Genomic DNA, 13,501 nt, shown 5'->3' on the forward strand with positions numbered 1-13,501 from the left:
ATCTGAGCTTAAGTGGGTTGCAGCCTCATCATGATTTCCCCCCACTGGCCTGCGAGACCCTGGTTTTTCGGATCTGCTGCAGTTGTGCTCACAGGGTCCTGTCCATCTTCCAATCTCCAGTAGTGGATTCCTGACGCAGCAGGGCAGGGCAGTGGAACACCCGGACCGGGCCAAGCTAGCTCTGGCAGCCTGGTTCCTGACCAGCTGAGACTTCAGCATGCTAAATTTTCAGATGACAACTGGGACATCATTCAGCAGGCCAGGAGGCCCTCTACCCGATCCCAGTATAAGAGCAAATGGACTATATTTTACCATTTAGCATGTGAAAAGGGTCTGCACCCTGCCACCTGCCCTCTGGATGACGCACTGGCTTTTTCAGCACACCTCACTCGTTCTGGAGGGCAGGTGGATACTTGCCACACTTATTTGGTGGCCATTTGGGCTTACAATAATTCCCCTGAGCATGTGTTTTCAGCAGCCAATTTGGTGGTTAAGGCCCACCTCAAAGGGTTGTCTAGGCTTTTTCCTCCAGTGCCTATGCCGCACCCGGTCTGGGACCTCAATGTGGTTCTTGCGGCTTTGCAGTGCAAGCCTTTTGAGCCGATGGCCTCCGTGGACATCCGCTTGGTGACACTAAAAAGTGTCCTTCTGGTGGCACTCACCTCTGCATGCAGGGTTAGTGAGCTTCAGGCGTTGTCTTCGTGCAAGCCCTTCACCATCTTCCACAACGACAACGTCTTCTTGCGCACAAACCCTAACTTCTTGTCCAAGGTGGTCTTGTTATTTCATCTGAATCAAGAGAGCTAAAGATCCAAAGCCTGTGGCTCAAGTTTCCCCTGCCAAACTATGGAACTCTCCCACCCCCTATCTGAGGGCAGAAAAATCCTACTGGGTGTTACGCAAAGCGCTCAAAAAACTTCTCCTAATCTATAACACCACCAGTACCTGCTGTCTTTAACCCTATTGTACTATACTGCAAATCCTGATCTTGCTACGCTAATGTACTGTATGACTAAGCCACTGTGATAGCATGTACCTGTAACAGCGCCTCAATGCCTCCGGGTTGTATGCGCGCTATACAAATGAAATAAATAAATAAGATCTGCCTGCCGGTATTCTTTCCGAACTCGCAGTCGGAGGCAGAGAGAGCTCTGCATTCCTTGGACTTCAAGAGGGTCCTCAAATTCTATCTCTCCTGGACGAAATCCTTATGGAAGTCTGAGGCTTTGTTTGTGACTTTTGGGAGCTCCCCCCCCGCATCTCAAGCATCCAAGGCTTCCATCGCCCATTGGATGGTTCAAGCCATCTCGTAGGCATACTTGTCCATGGTCAAGTCTGTCCCTGAGTGGATTCATGCCCATGCGGTCAGAGCCAAGACCATGGCTCTGGCGTTCCAGAGGCACGCTTCCTGGGATGTCATCAGCAAGGTGGCTACTTGGGCCACTCTGTCGACCTTCTATAAATACTATTCACTGGACACCAGCTCCAGGCACGATACAGAGTTTGCTCAAGCAGTTCTGAAGAACCTTTATGCTTCATCCTAGATATGAGGCAGGTTTTCACAGCTCCACCCTATGGTCTTGTTCAGTGGAATCACCCACAAGGATGGAGGAAAGGGGACGGGACTTATGATTAAAGTTACTCAGCATAGTAACTAGAGTACTTCTAATCCATAGTCCCCTTTCCTCCATACGTCCCACCCACCTTCCCCCGCTAGTATTCCAATGTCTTTTTTTTTTTTAATCTTTTTATTAGTATGTCAACAAATATAATTCCTCCCAATATCATACAATGGTTTGTTTACATAGTACAAGAAGTACATATTTCGAAGTATACATTATGATTAACCCGACACACCCCCCATAGACATACTTAACATTTTCAATATATGCCAATGTCTAATATGTAAATGGGCATAGCCAGGTATCTAAGCGTCCAAAGTATTCAAAGGGGACTGAGGTGAGGCGCGGGAGGGCAATGCTTCAACAGGGCATTCCCATGTCCGCGGGCGCATCCCCGCGCTATACTACATTTAAAGAGGAAGCTCATATTTTCACTACCAAAGGTTCCGGTACTGTCCCCCATGTTGGGGGACACCCATAAGGATGGAGGAAAGGTGACTGTGGAGTATGAATACTCTAGTCACTACAGTGAGTAACTTTGAATTTTTTGCTGGGATGCATTTCTTTCTAAAATATATCTTTTTCTCTAGATCTAGGAGAGATATTTTAGAACATACTGGACTTTTAAAATTGGCACTTTGCCTTTGTAGACTTGGGTTTGAGATGGGATCCTACTTTTTCAGTAGGGATTTGCTGCCCCTCCACTGTTCTCGTTATCTGCTCGTTGATTAAGATTTGATAAAGATAAAACGAAACATATTGGTTTCATGTATGATATGATATATGATATGGCATTCATAGCGCGCCTATTCACAGCTGTTTCAAGGCGCAACGAGGCAAGTGGGGGGAACAGAGGGAAGACTGAGACAACGATCTTACTAGGTCAAGTGACATTGAGATCGCACAAGTGCAGGGGAAGGGGGAATGGGAAAAGTACAGGTGGCAAGAGGGAGAGATCAGTGCAGTACATGGGATCAACAGTAAAAAGAATAAATAAAAGCAATAAGTCAAAGTAATAAGTAAAATAGCGCAGCCAGCTGGTGGCAAGTGCAGGGGTAAGTGCAGACATCAGGTGTCAAGTGCTGGTAGGGGACTGTAAGGATAGAGAAAAACAGTCCCCACGTGCGGGGGTTGCCAGGGAGGCAGTGCAGGTGTGCAACTGGCAGGGGAGGGGACCTGGGCCCAGGATCAGAGGGTGGCTAGGTGACCAGTGCAGTAGCAGTTTCAGCCATGAGTTCAGCAGGAGAGAGGAGGAGAGTAAGCAGAAGCAAAGAGGGAAGGTTTTGAGGTGCTTCCGGAACCATAGTTGGTTCTCCTCAAGTGGCAGGGAGGCTGTTCCAGAGGGAGGCCCCAGCCAAAGAAAGAGATCTACCACCAACTTGTTGCTTGGAGAAGCGAGTGACCCTGGGAGAGTTGGAGGCAGATGAGCAAAGAGCTTGAGAAGGAAGATATTTTGGAAGAGAAAGTTGAAGGTATTGAGGCCTCTGATTGTACATTCATTGGCCCTCTTGGGAGGGGAATGCTCACTTTGAGATCAACACTTCGAATAAAGTCAACTGAGTTTATAAATTAATTATCATTCCCACACTAATTGCTGATCCATTGTACCTGAAACTGGTGACTACTAATTCTAACGCAATTCCAGAATGGCTGTTGCTTTTTGACTTCTACCTGGCTGTTCGCCCTGTATAATTTGAATAAATATGATGGGATCAGCTTTGATTTGCAAGCCCTGCATATGTAGAATGAGTTCCCTCTTTCCCTTAAAGGTATCTTATGCCTGGTTCCCAGGAGTAGATTATTTGATATCGTACTAAAATAAAGTAGGAAAACACTCAGACGAAGAAAATGCTGAATGTCGAGGACTGCATTTCGCTGCATAAATGTGTGTGTGCAGGTGGGTAAGGCTAAGGCTAAATGTGGGGGTTATGGGAGCTGCGGGCGGCAGTTTGTCCCCACATATATATGCAGTGAAAGCATTAAAAAAAAGAATCAACATTTTCACACTGAAAATTGTTTTTATGACGTAATCACATCGATCCGATTAGTCCAATGAACTACTTCCTTGACTATGATTTGTCTGCTGTATCTGTATCCTAACTTGGGGCTTTTTGTGTACCCTGAAGCCTTTGGGTGTGTTGGCACGTTATAAAAAACGTGAAAGCAAAAGTAGTTGCTTTCACGTGTTTCATCATGCAGGTTTCAGTTAATCTATAGCGTACTCAATACTAGAGTTTATAATACCTCCACCTGCCCCACCCCCGTTTCTTTTGCAGTTCTTACACTTTGTTTTTTATATCTCATGGCCATGTGGATATTTCTGGTGCTGTAAGCACTACTGAGGAAGCAGGTCCTGCATTGGGCAGTGAGGACTAAGTGGTCTGAGTGGGGAGCGGAGGGGGATTGCAGGATCAGCTACGAATCTTCACTCACGGTCACCACAATCTTCTGTGATGGATGTTGCAGTTGAACCTGCTTTGCGGCAATCAGTTTACAAACTGCCTCTTTAGATGCTGGTGAGGAGGAATGCTTCCATGTTTGGTTGGGAGGCTCATCTGTCCCCTCTTTTGATGACCATGACAAGAGATGTAACATCTTCTTTTGAGCTAAGAGTGATAAAGGTCACCTGGTTTTCTTTCTCTCATCTGTCGAACGTGTATTCCGGTCCTGAAACCTATCACAACCACAATGCCTTATTGAAACACACTTGGTGGTAGATTGCATTTGTTTCTCCATTAGGTTTCCTTGCCTAATTCTTGACATGCCAGTTGTTCTACATGTGAATTGATGGCCAAGAAAAGATTTATTGACATTTCTCTGGGCTGTCCCCTTTACAGTATATCATACTCCACCATGCCACTCTATTACTACGAAAAGATTGAAAAGCTATAGTTAATGGGTGAGAAACATTTGATCTCCTAAGAGTACAACCCTCCACCCTGTGCAATCTGTGTTGATAGCTTTCCTTTACGACATGGAAAGGCATACTAATTGTACTATGTTGCACCACACATCCACCTTGCGAATTCGGGTTAGCGCTTTTCCTTTACAATGTTTTAAAAAGTGTGGTAGCAGTACATTATTGATCCACATCTTCCTCCTGGGATCCAGGTTGCTGCTTTTCCTCTGCAGGTTGGAAGGTAAGATTAGACGTGCCCTTCTTTTCTCTCATCAAGGATCTTAAACGCTGTATCCCAGGGCCTACACTGTGCCCAACAAATCACGCCCTGTTGGCTGTCCCTACTCTAGATATCGTCTGGGTTGGAGGGGTGGTCAAGCCTATTCTGTTTGTGCCCCAGCTTTGTGGGATTCACTATTGCAACCTCTGTGACGTAGTCCTTCTCTTAGTATTTTCTTTCAGCAATTAAAGTCCTAGTTATTGCTGCTGCTTTCTCTGCGTAACTATTGTCTCTTGCTTATCTCCAAGTAAGCGCCAGACAGCCACTCGCACTGTTAGTGAGCTCTATTAGATTAAATAACATAACAGTTCAATTATGCACGACCATTGCCAAAGATGGAGGATTTTAATGTTGGAGATTTAAATCGGAATGCTGTGATTGGTTAGAGATAACCTCCTGAGGAATCGCCGCCTTAATGTAGGGAGATGTTAATAACTGGGATGGAGCAGGGGGTAGGTCCCTGGGTCCTCCTAATCCAAACAGGAATTGCCCTTTTCTCCGTCTGCCCTTTTCTCCGTCTGCCCTTTTCTTTGGACGCCCGGGCGAGAGACACCCTTGATCTAAGAGTTAAGAGCAGGAAGGAAGAGGCAGGGCTAAAAAGGTGGGTGGTGCTTAGGCTAGGTGACCTAGATCCACTTGCACCTGCAAAGGAAATGAGGCTGGAGGGCTCCTTAAGTAGGGAAAAGAGTGGCAACGAGGAAGGCACCAGGTGGGCGGGGCTTGCTAAGTGGGGGTGGTGGAAAAGAGCAGCAACCTGGAAAGCACCAGGTAGGCGGGGCTTTGGTCAGGTGACCACTAGATCCACTCGCACCTGCTCCCCATCCGCCCCCATCAGAGATGTGCTGACAGGGTTTCTTGGAGTATTTTTGCTTTATGTTCAGTGTAACTGTAGACATTTGGACAGCTGTGGGCATCTTAAAATGTTTAAGCTGCCATTGTGTGCCTCCAGTGAATTATATTCCTGCCAACAGAGACCAGCGTGCCTATCAAAATTATGCACTTGTTTGCCATACCTTCTTGTAATGCAAGTGGTGTGAATGTCTACATGTTTCGCTTTTCAATGTGTTAGATAACAAATGTGGATGTAAAGTGTATATTTATTGAATATGCTAATAATATGACTATATATGAACATTGTTTAGGTTTTTGGTTCACAAAGTGTATCTGCAATGTTTTGCCCTTTGTTTTTGAACAGTTGGTACCGACCATGGGCAAGAAGCGATTGAAAGTGGAGCGGTTTTCCTTTTCAAGATCTTTCACGACAGGGATTGTGTAGGCCAGGAGGAGACCAAGGCCATCAAGCAAATGTTTGGGCCCTTTCCATCGACTTCTGCCACTGCAGCTTGCAAGGCCACATGTCGGATCGCATCGCGATTAACAGAGAAGCAGCTTGAGGCTCTTGTGCAGATGTTTGAAGACAAAAATGACAACAACAAAGGCTGCTTTGGTAAAAATATCATGTTCTCGCTGGAGATGTATGACCTGGAGGACTGTGAGGAGCTGCCAGTAAATGGCGACGCAGATGGCGAGAGAAATGTCAGCTTGGATTTCAGCAGATATCACAATAACCACTTGGCGTCCTTCCAGGGAGGCACGGTCAACGGCTCAGACCGCTTACCATTTCCACAAGCAGAAGACTCTTTCCTTCTGGGCGAGGTGGAGAAGTATGTCCTGGACACGTTGCAGGGGAACTCTGGAGGCCCAACCGCAGAAGACCTCTGTTGCACCCTGTTCGAAATGCTGGCCTCGACCAAAAGTGACGACGAGCTTCAGAATGAGGTACTGTCTGCATGAGTATGTGCTCATTAGAGAGTAGGACAGATGTCCAGCACTTTGAGTGTTTGATTTCGTTGCATGCTAGATCGGCTCTGTGTTGGCAGAAAAAGTAACGGCCACTGTGGGTAAGAGTGCGCCACTCTCTTGAACTGAATGAGAAAGATCGAGTTTGGTAGCTGCTTGCACCCGACGCCTTGCCAAAGCTCCAGCTGCAGATGTCCTTGGAGCGTTCTGTGTCGGCGATACAGATTGTTGCCCTTTTGAAAGCAGCGATGCGCTTTCGCAGCGCAAAACAAGAGAGCCCATTGGGTTCAATGCACATGCACATGTCGGTGCGTAGCACCCTGTCCGTTATTTCTGTTCCATATTTAATGAGTGGGTATAAGCTGCACCCAAAACCCTGCAATATCGTTTTGGCTCTGGTCTGCCACATTCAATTCGGCTGACGTGTGATGGCTGAACAATCGTTTTTGTAACTTGTCACTTGGTTCACACATCATTGAATAGCTGACCATGTGGTTGCCGATGGCATAGTGTGCTCATTTTGCCTGACAAGTTCACTGAAACAGTTTAAAAATAGGTGTATGTTTTTAAATATGAATCGTTTTTGGTTTTAAAAATGCATGCAATTTCCCTTCAGGCTATTTCGGAATGAGAGCAGTTCCTTGCAGTTTGTACAATAGATTCGGGTGCTGTGCTAAATTCGGTAGCCACACACATTTGTCGGGCATGTTCCTCTTTTATTGTAAATCCTATTATATTGTATTGCTAGCTTCTAGGCGATGATACAAAAAGGATCCCTTACATTGTTGGCATGTGCTTTGGTGGTGGACATCTGAAATAAATACTAAGTTGGGACCCTCAAGTCCAAAAGTACAATAGTCCTTGTTTGGTGACGCATGAGGGGTGTTTGTTAGCATGGATGAATTTTGCCATCACGTCATTTTTTCCAGTTCTCTATTCAGATATCAAAAATGTTTCAGGCTTCCTCAAATTTGCAATTTTGCATCACACAAACAAGATTGCATTTTCTAGTAAATGTATGGTTATTCCGGATTTTCTCAGATGTTTTTGTCTTAACAAAGCCATTTTCTCCAGTCATTAACCCACGAAGTAGATTTATTTTTTGGTTTCAACCATTTTTTTTGGCTAGTTAATTTTCGTTTTAGGAGCAAGATACTTTGTAAAAGAAAGAGTAACTTTGCTGTTTTCATCCCCCATATTCATCTTGAAAACATACTCCCACATATTGCCCTTTTTCGTCATATCTTCCTTTATTTAGGCCCACCAAGTTTCCACTTCAGGTGAGCCATTGAGTTCCCTGTCATTTTTCCTCCCTCCTCATTTCCCTCTTTGAAACCTCTCCAGATTTATTAAAATGCCCCTGCTACACCGCTTGTTTTGTAAACTGCCTTTTTGGGTCGCATGCTGAGCCTGCGGGGGTACACAGTTATGCTAGAACAATGGGGCGGGGGCACCCCAAAAACTGTGCACAGGGCGTTGATAGACCTGCGGCCGGCACTGGTCGTATACATATCTCCCATAATGTACTCTGTTCCTCATGGTGCTTTGTTAGAAACCCACAAATTCTCCATTTTTTTCTCTCCGATTTGCTTGTATCGCTATCTTGTTTTATCAGTAGTGGTGGTCATAACCTTCTCCTACAACACTAGCTTTGCTAGTTTGTGTCGTTAATCCAGTTAATACACAAGCTGCAATGCATTAGTGTTCCAGTGTCGTCCTAGAACTCTTGCAGACTATAACATCTAAATACTTTGTGACAGATGCTTCTGATGGCGCCTTTCATTTTCAGTGTTGGTCTTCAACCCTTCTTTACCCCTATGTCCCTTCCCCCATACTCTTGGTACTTCTGGCCATAGGGGGATGCGACCTGCACATTTTCCAGCAGGAAATATCCATGCAAATTTTGAGCATGCGATCACACATCATGCACACTTGGCCACACCCTTCCAGGTGCCACGGGCACCTCATTAGTAATTTCTCTATGACGGACAGGCTGGAACCTCCCGCTCGAGGTGTGGCTGTCATGATCTTTTTTTTTTTTTCTCATACTTGTTCATTCTTCTTTTTTCCATCCAGTGCTCGGTGTCGCAGGGGCTCATAGCCCATTCACCTATCCTCAGTAAATCCGGATTCAGTTTCTGGGACAGCTGTGACTGGTAGGTACCCATGGCGGACCCACATTCTCTGTGTTTGGGACCAACCACCATTTAGCCTGCTGCCGGGACTGCAACACCCTTTCCCTGTGGTCACTCACCAGGTATCTTCTCTGGGGTGACAATATCTTTTCCCCAGCATCGTGTCTTGCATGGATTCACATGCTCAGGAATGTTCCCTGTCATCAGCCTTGGAATCCTCTGTACATTTAAAGCAGTTTAGCTTTAAGCTGAAAACTGCTTGTCTCCTCTATATCCTATCAGTGTCACTTTGGTTCATAATGCCCCAGCCAGTGACACTCTTCCTCCTAAGCTCCACCCCTGGTGGCCATCTTCAGGTTTGGTAGCGCATGTAAATTGGCAGTATGAACCAAGAAGAGCCAAAGAGGGGAAGGAGGGGATGGTTTACATGTGAATCCATGCCAGACACATGCTGGAGAACAAGAGTTACAGGTAAGTAACTTGTTCCTTCTCCAACATGGGGTCTTGCATGGATTAACATGCTCATGAATACAATTTCACAGCAGTACATATACACAACCACAGGGGTGGCACGGCTCACAGAAGCAATACACTTAGCCCTGGAACAGACTCCCCTCAAAAGAACAGGTTGTGCAGCACTGCTGGCTGACCTGAGACTCCTCTCTGGAATCCCTGGCGATGCAGTAGAATCTTGTGAAAGTGTGGGTAGACCTCCACATAGCAGCCCTGCAGATGTCAAGCAGGGAAACTACAGAAAAAAATGCTGTTGTCGCTGCAATGACCCTGGTTGAATGGGCCAGCTTTTAACCCTCGAGTTTTCAGGGCTGTCGATGGCGAAGTTTCGTTTCACTTGAAAGTCTCTAGCCTCCAAGGGCCTGACGTGTTCAAACAACAAAACAGAAGTTCCTTTAACACATGAAAGTTCTTTTCCAATGTTCGCTGGGTGATCGGTTCACCCCTGGGTCCCCCTCTTTTCGGTGCTGATGCTTCTCGATTGGAATCACAGTCTCATGTAGGGTGATGACTTCAGCCCTAGGTCCCCGTCTTCTGGGCGTAGACCCTTCTTAATTATTTATCACAATATACTGTAGTTTCTTTATCAAACAACTTTGGGTGGTAGCTTCACCTCTGGATCTCCCTCAGTCGAGCTCGGACCCCCCTTTTTTTTAAAAAATCTTCTCGGGTGATGGCTTCACCCCTGGATCTCCCTTGTTCGGGCTTGGACCCCTCTTCTCTTTAACGGGATTCAGTTCCCTTGGTATCTCAATGTTTACTTTTAATGAAGGATTCACGTCCCTTCCTTTCACATCGCTTGTAGATCAAAATCTTTCTATTGTATAGGGATTTTGCTTGACCCTCTGTAGGACCACCGTGACCCATTTCGTTGGCCTTCCTACGGCCTTCTGGTACTTGTAGTTTCTCTTATATGGGGCTAGACTAGGGTCTCTCGAGTTAGCACCCACATGGTGCCGCCTTTTCTCTGCAACCGGTCTCCCCTTCACACTTTTAACAGTTCATTCAAAGTTCATCTGCTTTGTTTCAAAAGTTGCCACTTTGCGATTCTCACTCAACACAGCCCGATTTTTATTGGTTCTCCGCTCGACTTACCGGCTGTGAGGCACCGCTTGGCTTTTGGCTTCTCTGGAGTCAAGATCGGTACCATGGGCACAGGAGCATCCCTCGCTCCTGCTTATCGGCATAGGCTTGCCCCGTGTACCATTGACATCTGCTGCAGGTCACTTGTGCTATTGTTTGCGGTATTAGGCTCTCTTCCACAAAGGTTTTGTGGGCCTGTGACGAAAAAGGGCAAGGTCACTTCTCTCCTCACCACCCTCTTATTTCTGGCTGCCTTCCTCCTTCTTTTGAACTGCCGCTTGATAGCCGTCTCATCGTGCTGTCTGCTGTACTCGCCTTGCTCGTCCTTCACTCTCCTGCTCCGCCTTTTATCCCTGCGGGGAAAAGGAAAGGCCATCAGGTGTGTGTGATTTGAGTCAATTGCCTCACTTTGCCTGACCTTCGGGTTGGGACATGTCAGATACACAGGTTTAACATTACAAGTCTGTTGTCTGTCCCAATGTGAGGAAGTGTTCAGGGTGGAAAAGGAGGGTGGTAGAGTTCCTGAGTGTCCTACGGGGTAGGATGGAAAAAGGGTAGTGTCAGATTGTCTGACGGGATGTAATGGGGAAGGTTTGTGACTGAATGACCGGGATGCAAAACAGAACATAGAGGATTGTAGGAATGGTAGTACTCAATCCTAGTAGATTGGGATTTCGTAACATGATGATTAGAAGGATGTGAAGGAGAATGACGGGGAGCATTTGGATAGGGAACAGGAAAGCAAGGATTCTGAGAAAGATTGTTTCTGAATACAACAGGGTGTGCAATAGATTTAGCAGAGGTGGAGGGTATGGTGAATTCTCGAAAGGAGAAGTTTATTGGTGGAAGGGAGGTTGATTTACTACAGCCTATAAAAGCCTTGGGGACCTCGTCCCCCTCCTCCCTTTCTCTGGTATAGTACCGCATGTCATCTCAGGTATTTCCCGGAGTACATCCCCGGGCTCCCCTAACCAGGTGATCCTCCCCCACTGGTCCACCCCCAGGAACTCGATCCAACAGCAATGGTCATTTCCTAGCCATCTGAATAAGGGATTCCCAAGGTCTTACTGTGAGGATACCCTCAGGTTTCTCACAGTCCCCACTGGTTTCGGGTAGACTCACCATTTCTCTCCAGCGTCTCCGGTCCGCGCTTCTGCGGCATGATGCTTTCACCCGCTTTCCACACTGGAGTGTGCAGATGTCCTTCCGGCTTCCTTCGCAGCTCCGCGGTCACACACGTTTCTCTTCAGGTCCTGGAATGGAGAACACTGCCTCCTTGAGCTGCCAAGTGCCCAGAACCGCTCTCTCGGCTCCCAATAGTCGCCACAGCACTTCCATCCCTCGCACAGCGTTTCTCCTGTCTTGGCGGCCTTCTCTACTCCGCCACACCGGTACGTGATTTCCGCATTTGGGAGCTTCTGCATAGAAGCCGTCTTCTCCTGCACTGCTACACACAGTAGTGCGGTTGCCATGTTTAAATGTCTCACGCACAGGTTTGTTTGTTTATTTAATATAGCGCAAAACCAAACCCGAAGGTAGCCGGGCGCAAAAATTACAAGGATACTTGAAACTTGGTTACAGTGATACATACAAGATAAGCAGTAGGAACAGTTGAACTACATTATAGTCTGCGTGTGCTTATACAGTTAATGCCCGGTATTGGACGCGAGAAGAAGTAGGCCGTAGGACAGTTCAACAACATTACAGTCTGAAGATGCTTGTACAGTTGAGTGCCAGGTGACGTAGGCATGCAAAAGCTGCGTGACAGTTAACCATAGTTTGTAGTCCCAAGTGGGGTCCAGTGAGGTAGCTGGATACTAGCAGTGGAGGTCGGGGTCCCTAGGGGACAGGTTAGCATGAGCGTCGTCAGGAAGGTTTGGAAAAACAACTAGACTGCATGTTGTGCTTTAAGCTCTTGTTACCCTGTTAAAACTCCTTCATCCTGCTTGTCTCGGTGGTGATTCTGGGAGTTGAAGTCCATAGGTGTAATTGGACACATGGTGTTTAAATAGTTATTGTAGGTGATTTTACATGAAGGTACCTCAGAAGCAAGAGGTGTTGTGTTGGAGCTTTGTATGTTTAGGTCATAGGTGGGTGTTTGACCAGAGAAATATGAAGAGGTTTCTTTACTTTCTCTACAAGGGGGAACTGGTGGCTAACAATAGGCCATTAAGGTGTTGGGTATTAGAGGGTCTTGCTCTTGGGAAAGGGGAGATACCGCATCTCGTCCAATGAAGTCATGACATGTCCCTGGTAGTTGTCTTCTCCCATGTGATCCTCACTCATAAAGCCGCCCCTAGGGTCAGGTATCAGCTGCCATCACTGGCCACATGGGAGGAGGGAATTTGTAATGACTCCATTAGATTAATCGCAGTATACGTTCTAAACATGTGGGGCCAGGCCATCTACATAATAACTTACTGACAGCTCCTCTAGGCCAATTGATCTACCATTACCAAGGTTTCTGGCTGCACTTTTAATTTCACGCAATGTCTGAGGGTCCCAACTTCATTGTAACATTGATTCCAGTTAGGTAGTCCATAAACTCCGACTACGTCTTAGTAGACTGAACACACTCTTATAGTGTTGGTAAAAAAACAGTGTTGAAGCCCTGGGGATCTGTTACTCTATCTCCCTCACTGGTTAACATTTCAGTTATATTAGCACTTTTACTTCCTTGAAGCAATTGGCCTGTATTAAATTGTATTTCCGAGTCTACAGCCTCCCTACATTGACGCAGGACATCATGAAGAAGGTCTAGATGCTTTTTATCCTGCAGGGCACTATGCCTTTGTTGCATCACACTGATTTATCTATCTCTAACCTGCATATATCTTTGAAAACCCCTGCTTCTGTGAATATTTCAAAGCTCTGGACCAAAGATTTAAAAGCCTCCCATGTAGCAGCCATTTGAGGTATGGACCCTTCATTAAACATTTCGTAAGTACTCATTAGTGGTCTCACGTGAAGACTTGACCGCCTTCATCACCGGCAATACCCTCCCCTTTTTGACAGGACTGTGATTTGAATGTGCCCTTGCTAGGATCGTAGAGTCCGCAGTTTGTACCACATGAGCGGCGAGCATCAAGATATTGCCCACTCACGCTGTTGACCTGCGCAAACCAGAATAGCATGTGTACTCTGCCTTGCACGGATAGGCATGTCTCCA

General features: G+C 46.4%; 1 protein-coding gene across 2 annotated transcripts in view; it reads left to right on the forward strand.

Moving 5' to 3' along the window:
• Positions 1-13,501, forward strand: part of ASCC3 (activating signal cointegrator 1 complex subunit 3) — a 2,962,611-nt gene that overhangs the window by 249,537 nt on the left and 2,699,573 nt on the right. For both annotated transcript variants that reach the window (XM_069606524.1, XM_069606525.1), the window contains exon 5: positions 5,997-6,580. In XM_069606524.1, coding sequence (XP_069462625.1) covers positions 5,997-6,580 — 584 coding nt within the window. The remainder of the gene's footprint in view (positions 1-5,996; positions 6,581-13,501) is intronic.

Source organism: Ambystoma mexicanum, chromosome 4p (assembly GCF_040938575.1).
Source record: "Ambystoma mexicanum isolate Mex_15411 chromosome 4p, UKY_AmexF1_1, whole genome shotgun sequence".
NCBI classification, from domain to species: domain Eukaryota; kingdom Metazoa; phylum Chordata; class Amphibia; order Caudata; family Ambystomatidae; genus Ambystoma; species Ambystoma mexicanum.